General features: G+C 47.1%; 3 protein-coding genes across 5 annotated transcripts; 2 read left to right on the top strand and 1 right to left on the bottom strand.

Moving 5' to 3' along the window:
* Nucleotides 1–4,492: 4,492 nt before the first annotated feature.
* LOC112285687 (ras-related protein RABA5e) lies at nucleotides 4,493–6,164 on the top strand. The gene is made up of 2 exons (XM_024526683.3): nucleotides 4,493–5,322; nucleotides 5,635–6,164. The coding sequence occupies exons 1-2, from the start codon at nucleotides 4,989–4,991 to the stop codon at nucleotides 5,949–5,951; spliced, it is 651 nt and encodes a 216-aa protein (XP_024382451.1). The 5' UTR covers nucleotides 4,493–4,988; the 3' UTR covers nucleotides 5,952–6,164.
* A 3,590-nt stretch (nucleotides 6,165–9,754) lies between these two features.
* On the top strand, nucleotides 9,755–14,578 carry LOC149988428 (ankyrin repeat domain-containing protein 2A-like). 2 transcript variants are annotated; one of them, XR_016504402.1, is made up of 8 exons: nucleotides 9,755–9,901; nucleotides 10,962–11,107; nucleotides 11,983–12,192; nucleotides 12,535–12,683; nucleotides 12,849–13,026; nucleotides 13,321–13,413; nucleotides 13,516–13,903; nucleotides 14,152–14,578. XR_016504402.1 is itself a non-coding variant. In XM_090252346.1 (8 exons), the coding sequence occupies exons 1-8, from the start codon at nucleotides 9,886–9,888 to the stop codon at nucleotides 14,249–14,251; spliced, it is 1,032 nt and encodes a 343-aa protein (XP_090108472.1). In that variant the 5' UTR covers nucleotides 9,755–9,885; the 3' UTR covers nucleotides 14,252–14,578. The 2 variants fall into 2 exon arrangements, 1 of the variants encoding a protein (XP_090108472.1); XM_090252346.1 differs by having other exon boundaries at nucleotides 13,764–13,903.
* Nucleotides 14,579–17,927: 3,349 nt separating this feature from the next.
* Nucleotides 17,928–22,751, bottom strand: LOC112285686 (ankyrin repeat domain-containing protein 2A). Of its 2 annotated transcripts, none has more exons than XR_016504403.1 (8): nucleotides 22,605–22,751; nucleotides 21,399–21,544; nucleotides 20,314–20,523; nucleotides 19,823–19,971; nucleotides 19,480–19,657; nucleotides 19,093–19,185; nucleotides 18,603–18,990; nucleotides 17,928–18,354 (listed from the first exon to the last, which is right to left on the bottom strand). XR_016504403.1 is itself a non-coding variant. In XM_024526680.3 (8 exons), the coding sequence occupies exons 1-8, from the start codon at nucleotides 22,618–22,620 to the stop codon at nucleotides 18,255–18,257; spliced, it is 1,032 nt and encodes a 343-aa protein (XP_024382448.1). In that variant the 5' UTR covers nucleotides 22,621–22,751; the 3' UTR covers nucleotides 17,928–18,254. The 2 variants fall into 2 exon arrangements, 1 of the variants encoding a protein (XP_024382448.1); XM_024526680.3 differs by having other exon boundaries at nucleotides 18,603–18,742.
* Between the last annotated feature and the right edge of the window lie 702 nt (nucleotides 22,752–23,453).

Below are 23,453 nucleotides of genomic sequence, written 5' to 3'. Positions count from 1 at the left end.
GGAAGAAGACCCCCCACCTCCCCTTTGACTTACCCGCCCTTTCTCCAGTAACGGTGCTTGCTGTCCATTCGTGATGGATGTCCCGCATCCCGATGCACATTCATTCATTTCCTCGTTCGTCTTTACGAGATGGATGACTTTTATTTCATCGAACTTTCATTCGTTCACAATGTGACTCGTCCCCGCTTCTCATCCCCCATTGGCTTTCCATTTCCTTTTTCTGGTTGTGGATAAGCAAAAACAATCCTGCGCTTCGAGTGGGAATTACAGTTACACCTCAAGTTGAGGTTTTCGAATTTTTTTTCTTTGAATAATTTTTGAAGTGATTATGACGTTTTTTATTTTTATATTTCTTTTAAGTTTTTTTCAAAGTGTATGGAATAGTAATGACAATGACTCACAAAGGGGTTTGCAAATCTTCCGAAGATTTGCAAAATCATTGTATTGTATGTCAGACAGGTGTAATGAAAATAAAAATAAAAATCTCTAAATTTATAGGATGAAAATAAAAACCATCTCAATCCAGAAAAAAAACAAACAAACAAACAAACAAACAAACAAACAAAAAAGTAGATTTGTAATAGAAGTGGATTTCATATATCGGTCACTAATATTTTTTATACACATGGAAGATTTTTGAATGTAAATTCAGGCTTAATAATATTATATGGAGGACATAGTTGAACTTAAAAGAATAAATGCAGTGACAACAATAACCACCACATATCAAAATTTTGTCAATATTATAATAAAAAAAAACCACGTTTTGATATATATATATATATATATATATATAATGGTATTTGTGTGATTTTGTTACTATTGGATTGTAATGATTCTTTAGAATAAAGTGCATTTTAAACAGAAAGCCTTGTTCTATGATATAAGGCTGTGTAACAAGAATCAACCACATAAGATACTTTCCTATAACAACAAGCACTATGTAACTCCCCCCATGAGCACATCCTTACTTCACCCCACAAAAAAGATAATGTAGTCACTTGGTCCTTGTTCACACACAAGCCCACTGCAAGAGATCTGCAACAAGAGCAACACAGTAAATTGTCTGAAAAAACAAACATCTCTTTCCGTGCCACAAAATTTACAGAAGCAGCAATTGCAGTCACAAAACACCCAGCTAATAACAGTGTGAGTTGATAACAGTATGAGTATCATTTATGGAACTTCTGATTGATGCAAGATTATACTCACTTTTAGGGGAAATGTAATGAACTTCATTGTGAGGTATGGGATTAATGTGTACAAACAAAGTTAAATTAGTGTAACACAACCTACAACAGCCACTGTTCAGATCATTTTATTCTGTTTATTTGAGTTAAATATCATTTAACAATTTACTGAAAAGGAAATCGATGGCGGTGTGGGAGAGTGCCGATCAAGTTTGTCATTAATAATAAGAGGACAGAGCGGTTGTTTGAGGGAGTGCCCATCAAGTAAAATGTTGTATAATAAAAGAAAAATGTGGTGTGGGTGGATGGGAGCAGAGAGTGATGAGCAAGCTTGGGACCCAGAACAGCCAAAATAGGCATAAATGAATGGAATGGGGTCGATGTCCCAAAGCATTTGCTTGGAGTCACTTGCACCAAGGCCCACACCATTAAATGACCTTGCAAATTTGTGTGTCTTAAAAAGGTAGAAAAAAATTAAAATTGAAACTAAAATGAATGGAGGAAGTGACTTATACATGAACTAAGCATGGCTAAATGAACTTCTACAAATTCCAAAAACATACGCTCTTTATTTTATATATTTTTATATATTTTTGTTTATTTTTTGTTCTATTATTTTGTTGCTGTTGTTGTTTTTCAATTAAAGTTTGGATACATTGGTCTAATTTTAGAATTAATAGTAAAAAAATCGGTTTGTTACAAAATTTAAATTAAATGAATATTTAAATACAAGCTTATTAAAACCATATAATAGTTTTTTGATGTCAAAATACTCATCATACTTAATGAAAAAATATTAATTGATTGGTTTTATTTTTAAACAATCTAAATTTTATTCATAACCACAATTAGACTTTGAACAAATATATAAATATATACCAGACTTTGAACAAATTCACATCAATCTTTGATTTATTGAATGCTCTAAAAACCATTGTAGTTAAGACTAAAAAAATAAATATTTTTTGTTTTATTTTATTTTAGCTACTGGTATATGTAAAAGAGTGTAATCATAAAAAAAAAACACCTATTTATGTTTTGATAGACCTAACTACATAGTCAAAAGTTATATAGAATGGTAATAAAAATACAATGCAATAAAATAAAAGCTCTTGAAGTTTTAAAAAGTTTAATTTCTTAAAAAAAATATTTATAAAAAAATCAATATTTGTTCAAAAATATATTTAAAAAAAAAAAAAAAAAAAAAAACTACATTTTGTGTATCAATTTATATTAAGATCCACTTGTACTCGTACAATTATAATTAAGACATAAGATTAATTGTTACATTACACACAAAAGGTTGTTTTAAGATGACATTTTACGTTTTGCAGAACAACCAACCTCTTCAAAGATGAGAATAATCAGTTTTTAGACGCACACATTGTTCAAAAACAATTTCAAAAGTTACATCACACTAAATGCAATGTATATGTTAATATTTATTTATTTCATAGTTTTGACTAAATTTGTATCTCTTAAGATAGAATTAAAGATTAAAGACCTTATCTCTTTCATTTTAAAACTTTCTGTTTAGAACAATTATAAAAAAATAAACTAAAAATAAGTAAAATAGTGTATTAGTAATTAAAGGAAAAAAATCTCAGAGAAATTGTATCTTTTTATTTGTACAATTTATGTGTTATCAATATTTGAAGCCATGACTACGTCAATGACACATCTTTTAAAACACCAACTAAGGTTTAAGAAAACTGAATGAGCATTTTATACACAATGGTGTGAATTATAAATTTAATAAGTACATTAAAGGTGTTTCAAAATAAAAGGATTGTTATAAATTTATGCTCTATTATTATTTTTTTTGACACAATAATTGAGTATGTCTTAAGGATCCGAAAAAACTTATGGAAATGTAAATCTCTTGCTTTCAAAAGTTTTTTAAGGTTGGAACAGATGCTAATTTAAAGAATGTCAACTCTATAAAGTTTAAAGAAGATTGTTTTAGTTATGTAATGGTTAAAAACAAAACTATCAATACGTCTCTAATTTTTTTGTAACATTATCAAATAATCAACCCTAAAACCAATACAATGTTAATTGTTTTTTGATTTTTAGATTTATGAAATATTGAATAATTTTTTAAAATCTTACTTTATTTTATTAAAAATATGAATGAGAAGGATCACAATTATTTTTTTATAAACTAAAACACAATAATCTGTGTTCACTTCGTTTTTGTTTTGTTTTGTTTTGTTTTTGTTTGTTTGTTTGTTTTTTTTTTTTTTTAAAAAAATCAACTTGTACAAATTTTAATAAAATATTTACTCTGAGTTGGATTTGTTCGTGTCAATTTTATTGAAAGTCAATACAGTATTAGTTTTGATCAAAATCGATATATTAAATTCTACTCCATGGTTATTGTAGTTATCATTATCATTCATTAGATACTAAAAACAAACATAAATGAAAACCTCATGGTGTAACATAATATTTTGAAAATGACATCATTTTTTTAAAGGTACTGCAGAGTGAGCAATTTGACATATGGGCATTGAGTTTTAATTGCTATTAAACATGTTTATGAATGTTATATGTAAGTTAGATTTTTTTCACTATATGTGGACATCAAAATCCAATAATAATTTCTAGATCTATATACCAATTTTTTTGAAAAAATCGTTATTATCATGAAGCCACATGGCAACCATCAGCAGCATAAATGATTCCAATGGTAAAATTTATCAAACGGAAATAAATCAAAAAAATAAATAAAGATAGTTTTCATTTATTTCTATAAGCGTTTCTATTGAATTCTGGAAAAAAAAAAAAAAAAAGAAGCTTAGATATACACTCTAAATTTATAAAACAAGTAATTTTTTACAGACAGTATAATTTTTTGTCGTAAATTCATTAGTCTTGTTAAACGATATCCAATACAATAACTACAGTGCTAAACATGGAAAACAAACACTTTCCCAAAAGATTGATAACATAAACTCATAATACAACAAAAGACTTTCACTTGAAAACTAATAACATCACAAACATAAAAATAATCCAAATCGTGAAAAGGGTGCTTGACACCACGTCTAACAGACCATCCAACCTTTAGTATATTCTCGGTGTTAGATTGAGTTGGATTAATATAATAGTAAAAAAAATAAAAACCCTAAACGCCAAAGGAGTGCAACTTGAGCTTATTGATAGCAACGATACACAGAAAAATGCCAACTGAACTGGATGATACCCCAGGTATTCGGCTCCGCACGTTTACCGGGCGACCGGTTGTGGTGACTGGGCGGGAGTAGGGGGGGCGCCCCTTGTTTCGCAGGTGTGCCGATTTGAAAGGAGGCAGGGGCGCACTGGAAAGCGGCGGAGGCACGAAGGTGGCTGGCTGCATTGCAGGGCGACGTCCATTTGTGGAGTCCAGCACCCCCTCGCGCTCCGTTTGTGCTCTCGTTACTCTACTTTTCACAATCTTGCGGATAGCCTCGACTCCCTCCACTTAGGGTTCCCAGACCATCACTGCAGTGTATGATACCTCTGTGGCTGTCGTTTCTTGCAGCTCACATTTACAATTCGCGACAAGCAGCGAGGTTATAGCACTCGCTGCGTCGTGTTTCTGCAGTTTCTGCGCAAATTCGTTTCCGCTTCGAGGGAATTATTAGAGCGGATCTGGTGTGGGGATCATGTGCTTGAATTGTTTTCCAAGAGGAATGCACGAAGAGTGTAGTGATCTGTAGAGTGCAAGTGCGACGTGAGAGAGAGAGAGAGAGAGAGAGGACAGAGGAGGTGGAAAGAGCCGAACCGGGGTTGTTAGGTTAATAGATCTGAAGAATGGCGTACAATGATGACAAGAGCGAGGATTATTTGTTTAAGGTGGTGCTGATAGGAGACTCTGCTGTCGGGAAGTCGAACCTGCTGTCCAGATATGCGCGTAATGAATTTAATCTGAATTCAAAGGCGACAATTGGAGTGGAGTTTCAGACTCAGAGTATGGAGATTGGCGGCAAAGAAATAAAAGCACAGATCTGGGATACAGCTGGCCAAGAGCGGTTCAGGGCAGTGACTTCGGCTTACTACAGAGGCGCAGTTGGTGCGCTTATTGTGTATGATATAAGCCGGAGAGGCACTTTCGAGAATGTTGGTCGCTGGTTAGACGAGCTCAGAGGTATGCATCGATTCCGTTAAATTCACACAAAGGATTATCGATTGAAAGAGGATGCTCCGTGCCTTGCCTTTACCATAGGCATAAGTAGGTGACAGAGATTGGAAACGAGTTGCCAGTCACTGCTGTGCAAGACAAGATATCTGCGGTGTTCGCACCTCCAAATCCTGTTTCTGAAGTTTTTTTGCGTTTCCATGTGCAATCGCTACTTGCTAGGCGCATTACAACTTGCTGGTTTGTTGTAGCAAAAAGTATATAGTCGGGGTGTTCGACATATGAAGGTGCGGTGAATTGATTGGGGTCGGAATCTTGCAGTGCATTCGGACGCAAGCGTTGTGGTGATGCTAGTGGGCAACAAGTGTGATCTAGACAATATCAGGGAGGTGTCACAAGAAGAAGCCACCTTGTTAGCGCAGAACGAGAAAATGTCGTTTATCGAGACGTCAGCCATGGATGCAACGAATGTCACCAATGCGTTCCAATCGGTTGTGAAGGAGATTTACAGAGTAGTCAGCAAGAAGCCACTTGCGTCGTCTACGTCAATGAAGTCCAACACCGTTTTAGGAAGCAGCCAAAGATTGGCAGGCATCGACGACACACAGCCAAAGAAAAACTGCTGTTCAACAGGTTGACACATTACACCACTCGGTGGCCTTTGTGCAGATCTTCTTGTATTACTTTTTTTTACGTCCGATACCTGTAACTAGGAGGATACAAAACATTTAGGTAGAGATTGTCTCATCATTTTCAGGTCAGAAACTAGAGAAACCTTCATTGTTTGATTACGTTACTTGGTTGAATTTGTTTGTTGTTTTAATGGAAAACAAAACTGAATTGGAAAACAATTACAGCTCGCACAATGGTCATAAGCTAGATTAACTTTCATAATAAGCTGTCTCTTCTCTTCATTAAAAGCTTCTTGCAAGCTTCTGGTCAAGTTCGTATTATTGGGAATTTACTATTTATTGCATCTGCATTCTGTCTGATATTAAAATCTGAGGTGTCCTGAGGTCCTACTTGGAGTTAGCCTCATATTATCTGAAAGTCCTAGTTGAAAAATGAGTATTACTATCAGTCAAAGCTTCGTTCTGCTTCTTCACTAATGCCGCACGATCCACAAATCAAAACATGTCCCGATTACTAAATCCTTCTTCAGGATACTCACACTGCTTGGTAGAGGACAGCAAATATGGCTTGACTGCTGAGTTCCTTGTTGCTACTTCGACATCTGAAGAGCTTCTAGAGATTTTTAGACTCCTACACCCACCATTACATCATTTCGAATCCCATCGAGTACCATGGCAAGCTCCCCAAGCCAGCAGAAGAAATAAAACTACTATTCGTTCTCATCGACACTGTCACAAAATCACACCTGGCAGAAATTACTTAATTACAGATTCAATAACTCACAACCGCATTTCAGGAGGCTACAATTGAACCCAAGACAACCGATTCACAGAGGAAGAGAACAATACATGATAGCTGCTGGTAGAGCTGTTCCCATCATCAGTCTGCTTCCTATCACTCCACATCCCTGAGAGATAAACAATGCCAGAAGTTTAAACTACACAATTTCCATTACGGCCGATCAATCTGAAAGACTCAGTTCTCTGTCTTTCTTGACCTAAATCCGTTTAAATCCTTATCATCATTCCGCATTCTAACAGTGAATCGCGGTCTGGTTAACCCGAAACGATTGCACATCAGTCGGCGCACCAACCGCCATAATCATCGACTCTGACCTCAAATTGTGAATACATTTAATAAATTTTACGCATTCAATACTTGATGATACTTGCATTTCTGTTCTCACAATATGAGTGTCAATAAGATCGATCATCCAATGAGCCGACTTTACCCTGTGATGAGCAGATTCTAGAGACCTGCCGCGGCACTGCAGGATCTCAAGCTACAACCAACTCAGGCTAGTTAGTTCCAAATTCAATTCGAACATCTCCCACTTGGACGGCAGATTACTCTCGATCCCATTGTCAATGGCCTCATGAGATCAGTTTCCAAGCCCAAAGTTTCGCATTTGCGCAAAACGATGTCGCAACATAAAAGTATTATGCATGAACCTTTTAGAGATTGGTGGTGAGAACAGCAACCGATGCTTGAGATGCTTGAGATGTTAGATCATTGGAGCTGCGCACTCCATGCATGAGATGTGCAACAAGGCCATGTCCGTGACACACGGATTTATATCCACCACTAAGTTCATGACGAATCGGTTCAATCCGGTGGTGTGAAACCTACAGGGCGTTACATGAGGGCGGTCACCTGATACGGCAAGAGCACCCTAAAGAAAACCGACGGGCTGGTGGTAGAGTTCTTCAAATGCAGGCTTCTGCTTCCCCCACCTCCATCTCTCTCACGTCTGTAAGCCTCGCCCGTACTCCAGGCCACTCAATCTGGTGACAGGGAACTCCATTCAATCCATGGAACTTCACGTCTGCGCACGAAACGGAACGAAACATGGCGCGCTAGACGCACTGCGATATCATTCACCAACAAGTTCCACTGCTCGTCTCGCCGCCAATGGGGTTGTGTCATCACCAAACCAACTCGTAAATACACCCATCCACAACCAGAACCGACCAAGATTCGTGACAAACTGTCATCTATACCCAGCCCAAAGTTCCCAGAATCGCGCGGACTATCGACCAGTCCCACATTTCTCGCACCTCGATCGGGAGCTGACTATCCAAGTTCTCCACTTTCGCAGAGCCCAACAACTTGATCACGATCATTCAAGCACATTGACACATTGACAGGCAAAAAGAAAACACACACCCACCCATCCCAACAAGCCTTCGCAAGTCTAGACATCGAAATTCAGTGCATCGTGTTTCTTTCATTTGCATAGTCCATGATTCGTGTGCAAAGCATGGGGCCGCCCGACATGGGGGTACACCACAGCGTTAAAAACTGTTGGCGATCATCCAGATCCCTCTAGACCATCTATCTGATAATCACGGTAAGTATGCAGCGGAATGCTGCGTATTCCTACTCTAGCATTGCTATGAATCCCTCCGTAGTGGTCATTTCTGTTTCGCTCTACACCTCCGGCCAGCCGCTGTACCACACCTCACGCGATTTCTATCTACCGCAATTGTGGCTTCCAATATCATCATAATCATTCTAGTCATCTCTATTGTTTTTCTACTATTGTAAATAAATTCTTATCAATTCTATTTTTATAGTAATAGTTTATAATGTGATTTAGTTGATAAGAAACAAATACAACACTAAACTCTTCTAAACATTCTGAAATTAAGAACCATTAATAAGTTTAAGTCAAACAAAAAGACAATTGACAAAATATTGTTTATCTCATTTATTTTCTACTAAAAATCCATCACAGTGAATTATATTCTATACAACTAACTTAATTAGTCCACAGGTAGAAAATTGTTTCTAAACTGTGACTTTCAAAATAAGATCCATTCTGGCATAATATAATTGTTAAAATCCTCATACCTCTTCTTCTCCATTCCTTCACCAATCATCCTATTCCCTTTCGAACTATTTGAAGAAGCTAACATTTGTTTAATTTTCAAAATGATTGTTAACAAGAAAACATCTATTGTTAGCATTGGTAAACACCAAAATTCATATTCTTGTTCTGATTTCATGCCTTCTCCGCCTAACCTCCGAGATGCACACAATCCAATTGTTACCAATATTTCCTCACTGAACCAGAAACGCATGACAACTAGTGTGGTCTTTACGAACAAACTTTCAAACACAAAAAAATGTTAGCTAGCAAACGACCATGCTCAAAAACAACGCACAACAGCAGGAGATCTGCGGAAAACAGTCCCAAGCCTCAATGCATCAGAACACGATCATACACTACCCACAAGGTTCGATGAAAACCCATCCTTCCGCCTCACAAAAGAGGGGCCACAGGAGGGGCAGCGGCTGGGAAAATCACTCGTTGCAGGTGGTTATGCAGCTGTGCACAGCGTTGGGGTCGGTTTCCGCGACAGCTCATCGACTTTCCATCCCACACCGAAGCGAAGCCCCGGTGCGAGCAGGTCAAAGCCCTCGCACAAGTTTTGGCATCATTCTAGATTTCGTTGGGATAATGTTTCGCCGCGACCGCTGGTAACCGGAGGCACAAACCGAACTCCCCTGTACCAAGCCAGCCAGCATCCAACCGCTGGCTGACATCCACCGGTAGTTGCGGAATATGACAAGCTCAAAAACCGAACTCGAGATCAACCCGTCGAGCCACTTCCGAGCTCTCCGGGGCGACTGATGGTCGTATGGGGCCACCGCATCAAGGCTCCACAAGCGTGCTGCTGTTCTTGGGCGACTGCAGGCAACAGCACAGGCTGCACCGGGCATCCCGCGGTAGAGGATAGCATCCGAAGGATGGAAGGCGGAGTTAAGAGGTGTGAGGCCTTATGACTTGTCCGTTTCTCTCATCTCGCAGCTCCCATCTCATCTCTCTTCATATCCACCCCTGCTGCTCGTGGTGCGCGTTTGCGTTTGCGTTGTCTCCCGGATTCTCATCCCTTGCAGTAGCGCGCAGGTGTCACTTGTGCTCCGTCTGGCACCATGGCCGCCCCCGCTGGTAAGTACTTCCGCTCGAAATGTGTGGCTTGGTTGGGTGGTGGCGTGCGGGTCGTTGGGGGAGTTGGGGGTCGTGTTTGGTGCGAGGAGGGGAGCTGGGTTGAGGTCTGGAATCGTGGAGAGTGTTTGTGGCCGGGATGGTGTCGCCGGTGGTCCCGCCCCGTGCACCGGGTGTGCCACAACGACTGGGATCCTACGGTCTCCGGGCGCTTGTGGTATGTTTGATGGGGCGGAGGAGGCAAAGGCGGTGGCTGAGAGAGGTCTTCCGGTGCGCATCAGGGTTGTCGCGGGCAGTGTTTGCGGATGAGGCGTCGTGCGGAGGGTTGGTTAGTGAATCTGCGCGAGCTATTTTGACCGGGTGCGAGGAGTTGTGATCGGTCGATGGTGCGGCGAACGCGCGCTGCGCAGCGCAGCGGTTGTGTGCGAATCTTGGGGAGGTGGGTTTGTGTAGCGGAAAGGGAGAATGAAAGCGCCGCGCGATTCCACCGGTGGAAGGCGAGCGTGTGGTCGTTTGTGAGGATCGGAGGTCGTGGCTAGGTCTCGCAAGATTTCTTTGTTCGTGGGTGCCCGTGACTGGTTGGGGGGGGGGGAGGGGGCTGGCGAAGAGCGCATCTTTAGTGGTAGGATCAGCAGCAGCGGTGGGCGGAACCGGGCGGGTGGTTCCGCCCAGCGTAATTGCGCAATGGAGTGTGACGTGTGCAGCACGGTCGCGTGGGGTGGCCGGACCCATGTTAGCAGTGATGCGTTAGTCCTTCAACGTGGGTGCAGAAATCTAGCTGAGTCGGGAATTCGGGAGCAGTTGCGGTGAGCGAGGGCGAGGATTAGGTCAGTGGTGGGGAGGATGCGGTATGGTGAGGGGAGGGGGCAAATTGTCCATCGCGGTGTCGAAGTGGTGCAAATTTAGGGCATGTGGACGCGGAGGGGTTATCTCCGTGTCGGTGTGCGAGGTCGTTGGTGGCTACAGCAGAGCTGGCATGGGAGAGAGATGATGGTGACGATGATGATTGCGGGGAGGGGTGGTCGGTGGACATGGCATTAGTTTGATGGATTGTGGGTTGCAGATAAGGTTGGAGATGTGGAAGAGAAGAAGGCTCCGGCCGCGGCGGGTGCTGAGGAGAAAGCTGCGGGCGCATCGGGCGCTGGAGTCGGTGGCGAGGAGGGAGGAGCCAACCCATTCGATTTTTCAGCCATGTCTGGGCTGTTGAACGTACGTCCCATCCTACTGCACCTTGCTGTCGCGTGTTTGTGGTGGGGTTGACGGCCGTGGCCGTGGTGTCGAGGGAGGGTCGTCCTCCGTTGTGGTCGCACAGTCCCTGGTTGTGGGATGGTGATGTTGTCGGTGGCAGTCAGGGGTCAGCATGACAGGGCGCGTTAATGTGAGACGGGGGATTGTGAGGCCGGTTGTGGAGTCCGAAGCTTGGGAGTCGTGGAGTGGACAGGGGTGCGGGGTGTGTGTTGGGCTGGGCATGGGCATGGGCATGGTTTTGTGGCGGGCATCAGAGCCGCACAATGTGGTTGCGAGGGTGTGGACGGAGGCGTAGTGAGCGAGTTTAGCAGGGATGGAAGCGATGCGCGGAACGAGATGTGGGATCCGGCATGGACAGGAGTGCGACGCGTCCGTGGTGAGAAGAGTGGGAACGAAACACGGAATGGCGCACGGGTGTCATGTAGGGGATTGCAGGAGAGGTTGAAGTCGTTGGGTGGTGTGTGGGGTGCACTGTTGAGCTGAAGTCAGGAGCCAGTGGGTTGACAACGACGATGCTCATGGAATGACGAATTATTCGTGACGAGGCATCGAGGGGGGGACTGGAGGCTAGAGTTGCTTGTCGAGGAACGTGCGGGTTGCCGGAACACGGTTGCTCATATCGCTGCCGCTGCCGAGCGCTTGGACGGTGTGGACATGTGTACTGAGTCCACGTTAGGAGTTGGCAATGGAATTGTGAAGGAGACGTGGTGGTGGTGGTGTGTTGACGCAGGCGTTGTGCCGTTTCCGTGTGATGCGGTTTGTTCGTGAGGGGGTGATGGGACGTATTTTGGAAGTGGGCAACGCGTTGCTGACAGTGTGTGTGTGGTGGTGTTCAGGATCCCAGCATCAAGGAGATGGCGGAGCAGATCGCTAAAGATCCCGCATTCACCCAGATGGCCCAGCAGCTGCAGAGCAGCGTGCAGAGTGCTGGAAGCGGGGGGGCTCCCCAGTTGGACCCGAACCAGTACATCAACGCGATGCAACAAGTGATGCAAAATCCTCAGTTCATGACCATGGCAGAACGGCTCGGCAACGCCCTGATGCAGGTGCGGTAGCGTTCGTTGGGTGGGGTGGTTGGTGGAGCAGGGAAGGGGGTAGGAAGTGTATACGGATGTGTGCGGTTAGAGTGGTGGCGTAGGTGAAAGGTGGTAGTAGAGGAGGGGCTCGGGCATGGTAGGTATGCGAGGGGGACGGGGCCCGGCGGCACGTTTTGTGAGTGGTCTTGTAGGGGGATGTCCAGTGCATGGTGGTAGTCCTCGGAGACCTTTGGGGGCGTGTCCGTCCTTGAGTGAGATGAATGGTAGCGAATGGGAGATTGCTGGGATTGCAGTGTCGGAGGAACAGTAGACGGGGGAAGTCTCACCAGTACGGACACGCGTGGATTGCAGGACCCCGCAATGTCGGGCATGCTGTCGAACCTGACGAACCCCGCGCACAAGGAGCAGCTGGAGCAGCGCATGGCAGCGGTACGAGAGGATCCGACCCTGAAGCCGGTGCTGGAGGAGATCGAGACCGGCGGCCCTGCTGCGATGATGAAGTCAGTTGTGGGATGTTAGTGTTTGTTTGGTTGTATTATGCATTGATTGATTTAATTTTGTTGTGGTGGTTGGGCGAATGGAGCGTGTTTGTGAGTCAATGCGAGAGGCGGGCGGTTGGGAGGGCGATGGGAGAGTCTGAGAGGTACTGGGATGTTTGGTTGCAGGTACTGGAACGACCCCGCAGTCCTGAGCAGGCTCGGGCAAGCCATGGGCGTGGGTGTGCCGGGAGCGGACGGGCTTCAAATTCCTGGGGAGTCGGCGAATGATGAAGAGGAGGAAGAGGGTGAGGAGGAGGACGATGAATTGACCGTACATCACACCGCCAGCACCGGTGACGTGGAGGTATTGGGGGCGGGGGGGGGGGTCGGCGCCAGGAGTCGTTGACGTTATGAGCACGTTCCCTGAGCCACTGTTGGCGTGGGGTTGCTCGGTTGTGTCGTGTAGTGGTGACTGGGGTCGCAGGGGGGCAGAGCTAGAGGAGGGAGGCATCTTGGGTGTCGATTCTGGATGGTTGATGGTGGCAGGGAGCAAGAGTGGGTTGGGCGAAGGGCGCTGGTGTGGTTATGTCGTGGGGTGTATGCGATGAAGGTCGGGAGGAGTGACGGATTGTTTTTGGTGGTGGGAATGTGTGGGCAGGGTCTGAAAATTCTTCTACGAGACGGTGCAGACAAGGACGAGAAGGATGCGGAGGGCAGGACTGCGTTGCACTTCGCGTGCGGTTATGGAGAGGTGCGCACATTTATGCCAACCCCGCTGCGTTTGTTGTTGTTGCTGCTGCTGTTTAGGTGGGGGAGGGGAGGGCATGTCCGGATGCTGAGAAGTGGCGTGCAGGCACAGCTGGAAGGAGGCGTGGGCGAGCGTTTTGTGTGGATTGCGTGTCTGGAGTAGAAGGGCGATTGGTGTTTGTGTGGAGTGAGGGTGTGTGGTGAATGGAGGTCCCCTGCCCCGGGAAGTGCGGGAGAGGGTGGGGTCGACTAGTGTGCGAAGTGGTTGGAATGGGCTGGCGGGCATGGCATTGTTTTGGGTGCGGCACGTTGGGCAGGGCAGCGGAGTAACCTGGGAGGGTTGGAATGTTGCAGGTGAAATGCGCGGAGGCGTTGCTGGAAGCCGGAGCGGCAGCGGATGCGCTGGACAAGAACAACAACACAGCCCTGCACTATGCTGCCGGTTACGGTCGTGCGGAATGCGTTGAGCTGCTCCTGAAGAACGGCGCTGCTGTGTAAGATTTCGATTGCTCAGATGATATGGGTTCTACCGCGCACAGTGGTGCAGAGCACGCGAATGCGTAGCGCGGCGTTTGTGAGGGGCAGGCGTCCGCCCCCACGGGTGCGACGTTGACGCGTGGGGCGAGGGCGGGTTGCGATGGTTGATGGGTTGGTTGGGGTGGAGCGTATGAACAGGAGTTGTTTTGAAGCGCATTGCAAGGGGTGGGACGTAGGCTGAGAGAGTTGGGCGTTGGTTGTGCAGGACTTTGCAAAATTTGGACGGGAAGACGCCAATCGACGTGGCAAAGCTGAACAACCAGGACAAGGTTCTGCAGCTGTTGGAGAAGGACGCTTTCCTGTAAATTGGTGGACGATGATGGTGAGCTGTGCGGAGGCCGCTACGAGCAACGTCAGGGGCACAGTGTAGTCGATTCTCGGGCAACGAGAGTGGAGACCATTGTGGTTGGATACCATGTCGTAACGATCGTAGAGTTCTTTGCAGGGCGTAAGGTGTAGTTCGTAGTGCTGTGCGGAGTATGACGTTGCGCAGCTGTAGTTGTGATTTTTGTTAGAGCGTCTATCTGAGTCGTGTAGGTTTTGTCACGGTCGCATCCTGTGGCCCGTCCGCGCACTGTGTGTATGTATGTTTTCTTGAACATCGGTTTAAGGCGTCACAATCGAGAATTTTAGCGAGGGTATGGGAGCTTGGATGATTTGTCGTTGATTTAGCCGGTGTTGAATTATATGGGGGTTATGGGGAAGGGTCCAGTGTATGTTGGGTGGTTAGATACGCAGAGGCAAAAAGATGTGTTGGAGCAGCTCTTTGGCGGACATCATTTACGTGTGAAGTCGTTAGGCGGCGATTTCTGCACTTTCCGGTTGCGGACTTTCCGCCATGAGGATGGTTTTGCTTGGATGATTGTTGTTATTTCTGTCGTCACTTGGATTTTGGCATGGAAAATTGGAGATTGTGTGGGAGGTGTTCGAGGACGGAAGTGTGGGATCGTTCGAAGGCGACCACGACGACGTGATGTGTGTTCGTCTCTGCGACGAGATGTGAATGTCGGAGCTGTCGCTGTAGGTTTGGAAAGAACAGCGACGACATGCGTGTCGGCTTGGGACAGCAGTGTATAGCAGTGTACAGTCCCTTGGTTTTGCTATTTTTATTCTAGTCGGTGTGTTTGTGTTGGGTAGGGGGTGCAATTGGAGAGCTGAGTCCTGTGAGTTTTATGGTGCGAAGAGAGCACGCGTCTCTTTACGGTAATTTGGTAGAGATGGGACACATTTTGAATGCACGATTCAATTTGCCTTTGAGATGTGATACCGATGCGGAAGATGGGATGTGGAGCTTGAGTTGGGAGTAGTTGATTTGATGGCCTTGTGGTTAGCAAATCCTTTCAAGGGTCTTGACACCTGCAGAGAATCATGACATGGGTCCTTTGTAGTTCACAATCGGTGAAAGTGTCGGAGCTTTTACATGGCCTACGGTGTTATGTATCCTTGTTGGCATGACATTGTCGGGTGGGTAGAGCTGTCAAGTGGCTTGGGTGCGAATTGAGCACTGTGATTGAAGGGTGGGAGAAGACCTCGCTTGTTTTAGTTTGCTGGGTTCCCTCAATTGTTTTTCTGTTGCGGGGGGTCGGTTATTGAATTTATTATATTGATACGAAATTTATCACATTTCCATACACCATGCGTTACGTGGGGTATTATTGAGCTGTGTGATCGGAAAGCTCTGTAATAATGAAAACACTGGTGCGATGGCATTTGTTTACATTGAGTTATTTGAACACTGTTTACAACTCAAATACTAATGTGATGGCCCGCAATGCCAAGGAACTATCTGAAATCAGTGGTCGTCCCACACTTTATCCCTCAATGCACCACGTTTGTATACCAGTTGGAAAGTAGATTTTTGCCGGAATGCTAGCAGATGTTCTTCGATTAGGGCACGTGCAGCCCACGTCACAGTTGTCACTGAGCAGGTTGGTTTAAAAGTTCAAAACTGCTCTGTTGTGTGTTCTAGTATTTAGATGGTGAATATTTTCTTTGTTTCGTTTAGTGAACATTTGGGAGCAAAGGAATTTTCCATTGAGATGTGAAACGTATAGAAAACCGTAAGTCATACTATTACAGAGTTGTACCACATCTGAATAACAATAAAGTCTTCGTTTGCGTACTAATAATGGAGTTAATTCCATTATTTTTCTTCATTAACCTTAAGGCAGACTATTAAACCCAGAATGCACTTGCCCAAACAAAGAATGTTAGAAATCCATGTTCTTAAAGATGGAATCCAAGTCAAGTCCTTAGAGACAAAGAAGTAGTGAGGCAACTTGGCAAGCCAAGTCAATAGAATTGGTTCCATTGTCGCTGTAGGACAAGTGGAGCAAAGAATTGGTTCCATTGTTGTTGTAAGACAAGTGGAACAACTCCACGGCTCTAGAACCTTGAAGATCCATGTCATTGTTCTTCTTAGATGTTCCAAGTTCTTTCACACTCGTCATATGCATGGTGTACTTCCTTTTGCTTGCTTTTGCCACCTATCGTCTACTCCCACATTGCAATATATGTAGCAACATTTAATTTTTGCCTATACATTGTTGATTGTTGATCAAATTGAGTGTTATTGACACATAATACAGTGTGCTCATTTGTATTATTGAAAGATTGGTTGCAATTAATATCACAATTAGGATCAATGTTATTTTTCTTTTTGAATTCCTTTATTTGATTGATTGATTGCAACACTTATAGGTTGTAGGATGGTGACATTGCAATTGAACTTTATGAGAGTGATTAGTTGGTGAAGTGTTTTCATTGGGATTGTATATTATTGAGAAGTTGAGAGATAGACATGGTTGTGTCACTATTTGGAGGTCATGGCAGCAGCATCTTAGATATTTTTGAGTTTGGCAGCATATTGGATGTTAAAATTATTATCACATCCACTTATCAACAATTATTGCATCAATTTACCAATTGATTGTTAAATTAATTAACTTTGAAGTAAACTTTAGATCCATCTTAAAAAGAACTTTGCATTTACATTAATGCACCAATGATCTCTTTGATAAAAGTAACTATCATTACTACTTTTACTTATTGGTGAATCTTCTAAAATCACTCTACCACTTATATGCATAGATAAGTAGACTTATATAGATAAGCTTTATATCTCAAATATAAATACTATAGGATGTCTTTGAGTTGTATCTCTTAATTAATGTGTACCTATATGATCAATGTATTAAGGAATTATAAAGATTTTACACATGGTGTCAAAGCAAGGTTCTTCTTTTTAGAGAAGAGTTGATTATGGCTAGAGAACAAAGTCTTACAGATATATGCTAGAGTAGCATAATCTTAGGTGGACTGAAGTATGTTCTGTCAAAGTGACAACATCCATTTAAAAACAGTAGTAGTTAAATTTGTTAGGGGAATACAAATTATTGAAGTCATTGGCAACAACCTTGTCATTGTAGTTTTTGTCAATACATTCACACTTGTCATTGTAGTTTTTGTCAATACATTCACAAGTATGAAGAAAGGTACCACTTTAGATGCCAATTTGAAGAATAAAACTTTAAGACAGACCAAAAGAAGTCAAGTTTCACAATAGTGTTGTAATTTGTACAACAAAATTAAAGGTGCCATTAGAAGCTAGTCCATACAATATAAGAGATGTCAATAAACTTCATGGCATTAGTAACTATGGTGTATGGAAGATTAAAATAATGAAAATATACATGAAAGAAAAACTATGGGACTTAGTTAACATAGATTCAACTTTGCCTAGCATAGTTATAGATTCAAAATTGTAACTTCAACTTGAATTCCTAGCTCCTAAAAAGAAAAAACAAAGCACTAATGCTTTGTGGAAGATTCAATCGATCACCCCAATTGCTTCAACCTCTTGGTCAAACAACAAAACAAGATCTTCACAGAGGACCACTTGTGCGAGTATACTAGGCATATAAGCCCCCATACCCTCGCGAAAATTAGTACTATTATCACATCAAGCTCCCATATCCTCGCTAAAATTCTCGATTGTGACGCCTTAAACCGATGTTCAAGAAAACATACATACACACAGTGCGCGGACGGGCCACAGGATGCGACCGTGACAAAACCTACACGACTCAGATAGACGCTCTAACAAAAATCACAACTACAGCTGCGCAACGTCATACTCCGCACAGCACTACGAACTACACCTTACGCCCTGCAAAGAACTCTACGATCGTTACGACATGGTATCCAACCACAATGGTCTCCACTCTCGTTGCCCGAGAATCGACTACACTGTGCCCCTGACGTTGCTCGTAGCGGCCTCCGCACAGCTCACCATCATCGTCCACCAATTTACAGGAAAGCGTCCTTCTCCAACAGCTGCAGAACCTTGTCCTGGTTGTTCAGCTTTGCCACGTCGATTGGCGTCTTCCCGTCCAAATTTTGCAAAGTCCTGCACAACCAACGCCCAACTCTCTCAGCCTACGTCCCACCCCTTGCAATGCGCTTCAAAACAACTCCTGTTCATACGCTCCACCCCAACCAACCCATCAACCATCGCAACCCGCCCTCGCCCCACGCGTCAACGTCGCACCCGTGGGGGCGGACGCCTGCCCCTCACAAACGCCGCGCTACGCATTCGCGTGCTCTGCACCACTGTGCGCGGTAGAACCCATATCATCTGAGCAATCGAAATCTTACACAGCAGCGCCGTTCTTCAGGAGCAGCTCAACGCATTCCGCACGACCGTAACCGGCAGCATAGTGCAGGGCTGTGTTGTTGTTCTTGTCCAGCGCATCCGCTGCCGCTCCGGCTTCCAGCAACGCCTCCGCGCATTTCACCTGCAACATTCCAACCCTCCCAGGTTACTCCGCTGCCCTGCCCAACGTGCCGCACCCAAAACAATGCCATGCCCGCCAGCCCATTCCAACCACTTCGCACACTAGTCGACCCCACCCTCTCCCGCACTTCCCGGGGCAGGGGACCTCCATTCACCACACACCCTCACTCCACACAAACACCAATCGCCCTTCTACTCCAGACACGCAATCCACACAAAACGCTCGCCCACGCCTCCTTCCAGCTGTGCCTGCACGCCACTTCTCAGCATCCGGACATGCCCTCCCCTCCCCCACCTAAACAGCAGCAGCAACAACAACAAACGCAGCGGGGTTGGCATAAATGTGCGCACCTCTCCATAACCGCACGCGAAGTGCAACGCAGTCCTGCCCTCCGCATCCTTCTCGTCCTTGTCTGCACCGTCTCGTAGAAGAATTTTCAGACCCTGCCCACACATTCCCACCACCAAAAACAATCCGTCACTCCTCCCGACCTTCATCGCATACACCCCACGACATAACCACACCAGCGCCCTTCGCCCAACCCACTCTTGCTCCCTGCCACCATCAACCATCCAGAATCGACACCCAAGATGCCTCCCTCCTCTAGCTCTGCCCCCCTGCGACCCCAGTCACCACTACACGACACAACCGAGCAACCCCACGCCAACAGTGGCTCAGGGAACGTGCTCATAACGTCAACGACTCCTGGCGCCGACCCCCCCCCCCGCCCCCAATACCTCCACGTCACCGGTGCTGGCGGTGTGATGTACGGTCAATTCATCGTCCTCCTCCTCACCCTCTTCCTCCTCTTCATCATTCGCCGACTCCCCAGGAATTTGAAGCCCGTCCGCTCCCGGCACACCCACGCCCATGGCTTGCCCGAGCCTGCTCAGGACTGCGGGGTCGTTCCAGTACCTGCAACCAAACATCCCAGTACCTCTCAGACTCTCCCATCGCCCTCCCAACCGCCCGCCTCTCGCATTGACTCACAAACACGCTCCATTCGCCCAACCACCACAACAAAATTAAATCAATCAATGCATAATACAACCAAACAAACACTAACATCCCACAACTGACTTCATCATCGCAGCAGGGCCGCCGGTCTCGATCTCCTCCAGCACCGGCTTCAGGGTCGGATCCTCTCGTACCGCTGCCATGCGCTGCTCCAGCTGCTCCTTGTGCGCGGGGTTCGTCAGGTTCGACAGCATGCCCGACATTGCGGGGTCCTGCAATCCACGCGTGTCCGTACTGGTGAGACTTCCCCCGTCTACTGTTCCTCCGACACTGCAATCCCAGCAATCTCCCATTCGCTACCATTCATCTCACTCAAGGACGGACACGCCCCCAAAGGTCTCCGAGGACTACCACCATGCACTGGACATCCCCCTACAAGACCACTCACAAAACGTGCCGCCGGGCCCCGTCCCCCTCGCATACCTACCATGCCCGAGCCCCTCCTCTACTACCACCTTTCACCTACGCCACCACTCTAACCGCACACATCCGTATACACTTCCTACCCCCTTCCCTGCTCCACCAACCACCCCACCCAACGAACGCTACCGCACCTGCATCAGGGCGTTGCCGAGCCGTTCTGCCATGGTCATGAACTGAGGATTTTGCATCACTTGTTGCATCGCGTTGATGTACTGGTTCGGGTCCAACTGGGGAGCCCCCCCGCTTCCAGCACTCTGCACGCTGCTCTGCAGCTGCTGGGCCATCTGGGTGAATGCGGGATCTTTAGCGATCTGCTCCGCCATCTCCTTGATGCTGGGATCCTGAACACCACCACACACACACTGTCAGCAACGCGTTGCCCACTTCCAAAATACGTCCCATCACCCCCTCACGAACAAACCGCATCACACGGAAACGGCACAACGCCTGCGTCAACACACCACCACCACCACGTCTCCTTCACAATTCCATTGCCAACTCCTAACGTGGACTCAGTACACATGTCCACACCGTCCAAGCGCTCGGCAGCGGCAGCGATATGAGCAACCGTGTTCCGGCAACCCGCACGTTCCTCGACAAGCAACTCTAGCCTCCAGTCCCCCCCTCGATGCCTCGTCACGAATAATTCGTCATTCCATGAGCATCGTCGTTGTCAACCCACTGGCTCCTGACTTCAGCTCAACAGTGCACCCCACACACCACCCAACGACTTCAACCTCTCCTGCAATCCCCTACATGACACCCGTGCGCCATTCCGTGTTTCGTTCCCACTCTTCTCACCACGGACGCGTCGCACTCCTGTCCATGCCGGATCCCACATCTCGTTCCGCGCATCGCTTCCATCCCTGCTAAACTCGCTCACTACGCCTCCGTCCACACCCTCGCAACCACATTGTGCGGCTCTGATGCCCGCCACAAAACCATGCCCATGCCCATGCCCAGCCCAACACACACCCCGCACCCCTGTCCACTCCACGACTCCCAAGCTTCGGACTCCACAACCGGCCTCACAATCCCCCGTCTCACATTAACGCGCCCTGTCATGCTGACCCCTGACTGCCACCGACAACATCACCATCCCACAACCAGGGACTGTGCGACCACAACGGAGGACGACCCTCCCTCGACACCACGGCCACGGCCGTCAACCCCACCACAAACACGCGACAGCAAGGTGCAGTAGGATGGGACGTACGTTCAACAGCCCAGACATGGCTGAAAAATCGAATGGGTTGGCTCCTCCCTCCTCGCCACCGACTCCAGCGCCCGATGCGCCCGCAGCTTTCTCCTCAGCACCCGCCGCGGCCGGAGCCTTCTTCTCTTCCACATCTCCAACCTTATCTGCAACCCACAATCCATCAAACTAATGCCATGTCCACCGACCACCCCTCCCCGCAATCATCATCGTCACCATCATCTCTCTCCCATGCCAGCTCTGCTGTAGCCACCAACGACCTCGCACACCGACACGGAGATAACCCCTCCGCGTCCACATGCCCTAAATTTGCACCACTTCGACACCGCGATGGACAATTTGCCCCCTCCCCTCACCATACCGCATCCTCCCCACCACTGACCTAATCCTCGCCCTCGCTCACCGCAACTGCTCCCGAATTCCCGACTCAGCTAGATTTCTGCACCCACGTTGAAGGACTAACGCATCACTGCTAACATGGGTCCGGCCACCCCACGCGACCGTGCTGCACACGTCACACTCCATTGCGCAATTACGCTGGGCGGAACCACCCGCCCGGTTCCGCCCACCGCTGCTGCTGATCCTACCACTAAAGATGCGCTCTTCGCCAGCCCCCTCCCCCCCCCCCAACCAGTCACGGGCACCCACGAACAAAGAAATCTTGCGAGACCTAGCCACGACCTCCGATCCTCACAAACGACCACACGCTCGCCTTCCACCGGTGGAATCGCGCGGCGCTTTCATTCTCCCTTTCCGCTACACAAACCCACCTCCCCAAGATTCGCACACAACCGCTGCGCTGCGCAGCGCGCGTTCGCCGCACCATCGACCGATCACAACTCCTCGCACCCGGTCAAAATAGCTCGCGCAGATTCACTAACCAACCCTCCGCACGACGCCTCATCCGCAAACACTGCCCGCGACAACCCTGATGCGCACCGGAAGACCTCTCTCAGCCACCGCCTTTGCCTCCTCCGCCCCATCAAACATACCACAAGCGCCCGGAGACCGTAGGATCCCAGTCGTTGTGGCACACCCGGTGCACGGGGCGGGACCACCGGCGACACCATCCCGGCCACAAACACTCTCCACGATTCCAGACCTCAACCCAGCTCCCCTCCTCGCACCAAACACGACCCCCAACTCCCCCAACGACCCGCACGCCACCACCCAACCAAGCCACACATTTCGAGCGGAAGTACTTACCAGCGGGGGCGGCCATGGTGCCAGACGGAGCACAAGTGACACCTGCGCGCTACTGCAAGGGATGAGAATCCGGGAGACAACGCAAACGCAAACGCGCACCACGAGCAGCAGGGGTGGATATGAAGAGAGATGAGATGGGAGCTGCGAGATGAGAGAAACGGACAAGTCATAAGGCCTCACACCTCTTAACTCCGCCTTCCATCCTTCGGATGCTATCCTCTACCGCGGGATGCCCGGTGCAGCCTGTGCTGTTGCCTGCAGTCGCCCAAGAACAGCAGCACGCTTGTGGAGCCTTGATGCGGTGGCCCCATACGACCATCAGTCGCCCCGGAGAGCTCGGAAGTGGCTCGACGGGTTGATCTCGAGTTCGGTTTTTGAGCTTGTCATATTCCGCAACTACCGGTGGATGTCAGCCAGCGGTTGGATGCTGGCTGGCTTGGTACAGGGGAGTTCGGTTTGTGCCTCCGGTTACCAGCGGTCGCGGCGAAACATTATCCCAACGAAATCTAGAATGATGCCAAAACTTGTGCGAGGGCTTTGACCTGCTCGCACCGGGGCTTCGCTTCGGTGTGGGATGGAAAGTCGATGAGCTGTCGCGGAAACCGACCCCAACGCTGTGCACAGCTGCATAACCACCTGCAACGAGTGATTTTCCCAGCCGCTGCCCCTCCTGTGGCCCCTCTTTTGTGAGGCGGAAGGATGGGTTTTCATCGAACCTTGTGGGTAGTGTATGATCGTGTTCTGATGCATTGAGGCTTGGGACTGTTTTCCGCAGATCTCCTGCTGTTGTGCGTTGTTTTTGAGCATGGTCGTTTGCTAGCTAACATTTTTTTGTGTTTGAAAGTTTGT

Source organism: Physcomitrium patens, chromosome 8 (assembly GCF_059467195.1).
Source record: "Physcomitrium patens ecotype Gransden chromosome 8, ASM5946719v1, whole genome shotgun sequence".
NCBI lineage: Eukaryota > Viridiplantae > Streptophyta > Bryopsida > Funariales > Funariaceae > Physcomitrium > Physcomitrium patens.
This window is presented reverse-complemented; position numbering and strand designations above follow the sequence as displayed.

Excerpts from the sequence above, each read along its gene's own strand:
- LOC112285686 (XM_024526680.3), bottom strand. Across the intron at positions 19,972-20,313 it reads TCGGCAACGCCCTGATGCAG|GACCCCGCAATGTCGGGCAT; the intron begins GTGCGGTAGCGT and ends CGTGGATTGCAG. Across the intron at positions 19,186-19,479 it reads CCAGCACCGGTGACGTGGAG|GGTCTGAAAATTCTTCTACG; the intron begins GTATTGGGGGCG and ends ATGTGTGGGCAG.
- LOC149988428 (XM_090252346.1), top strand. Across the intron at positions 13,027-13,320 it reads CCAGCACCGGTGACGTGGAG|GGTCTGAAAATTCTTCTACG; the intron begins GTATTGGGGGCG and ends ATGTGTGGGCAG. Across the intron at positions 13,414-13,763 it reads TCGCGTGCGGTTATGGAGAG|GTGAAATGCGCGGAGGCGTT; the intron begins GTGCGCACATTT and ends GGAATGTTGCAG.
- LOC112285687 (XM_024526683.3), top strand. The coding sequence starts at position 4,989 with ATGGCGTACAATGATGACAAGAGCGAGGATTATTTGTTTAAGGTGGTG. Across the intron at positions 5,323-5,634 it reads CTGGTTAGACGAGCTCAGAG|TGCATTCGGACGCAAGCGTT; the intron begins GTATGCATCGAT and ends GGAATCTTGCAG.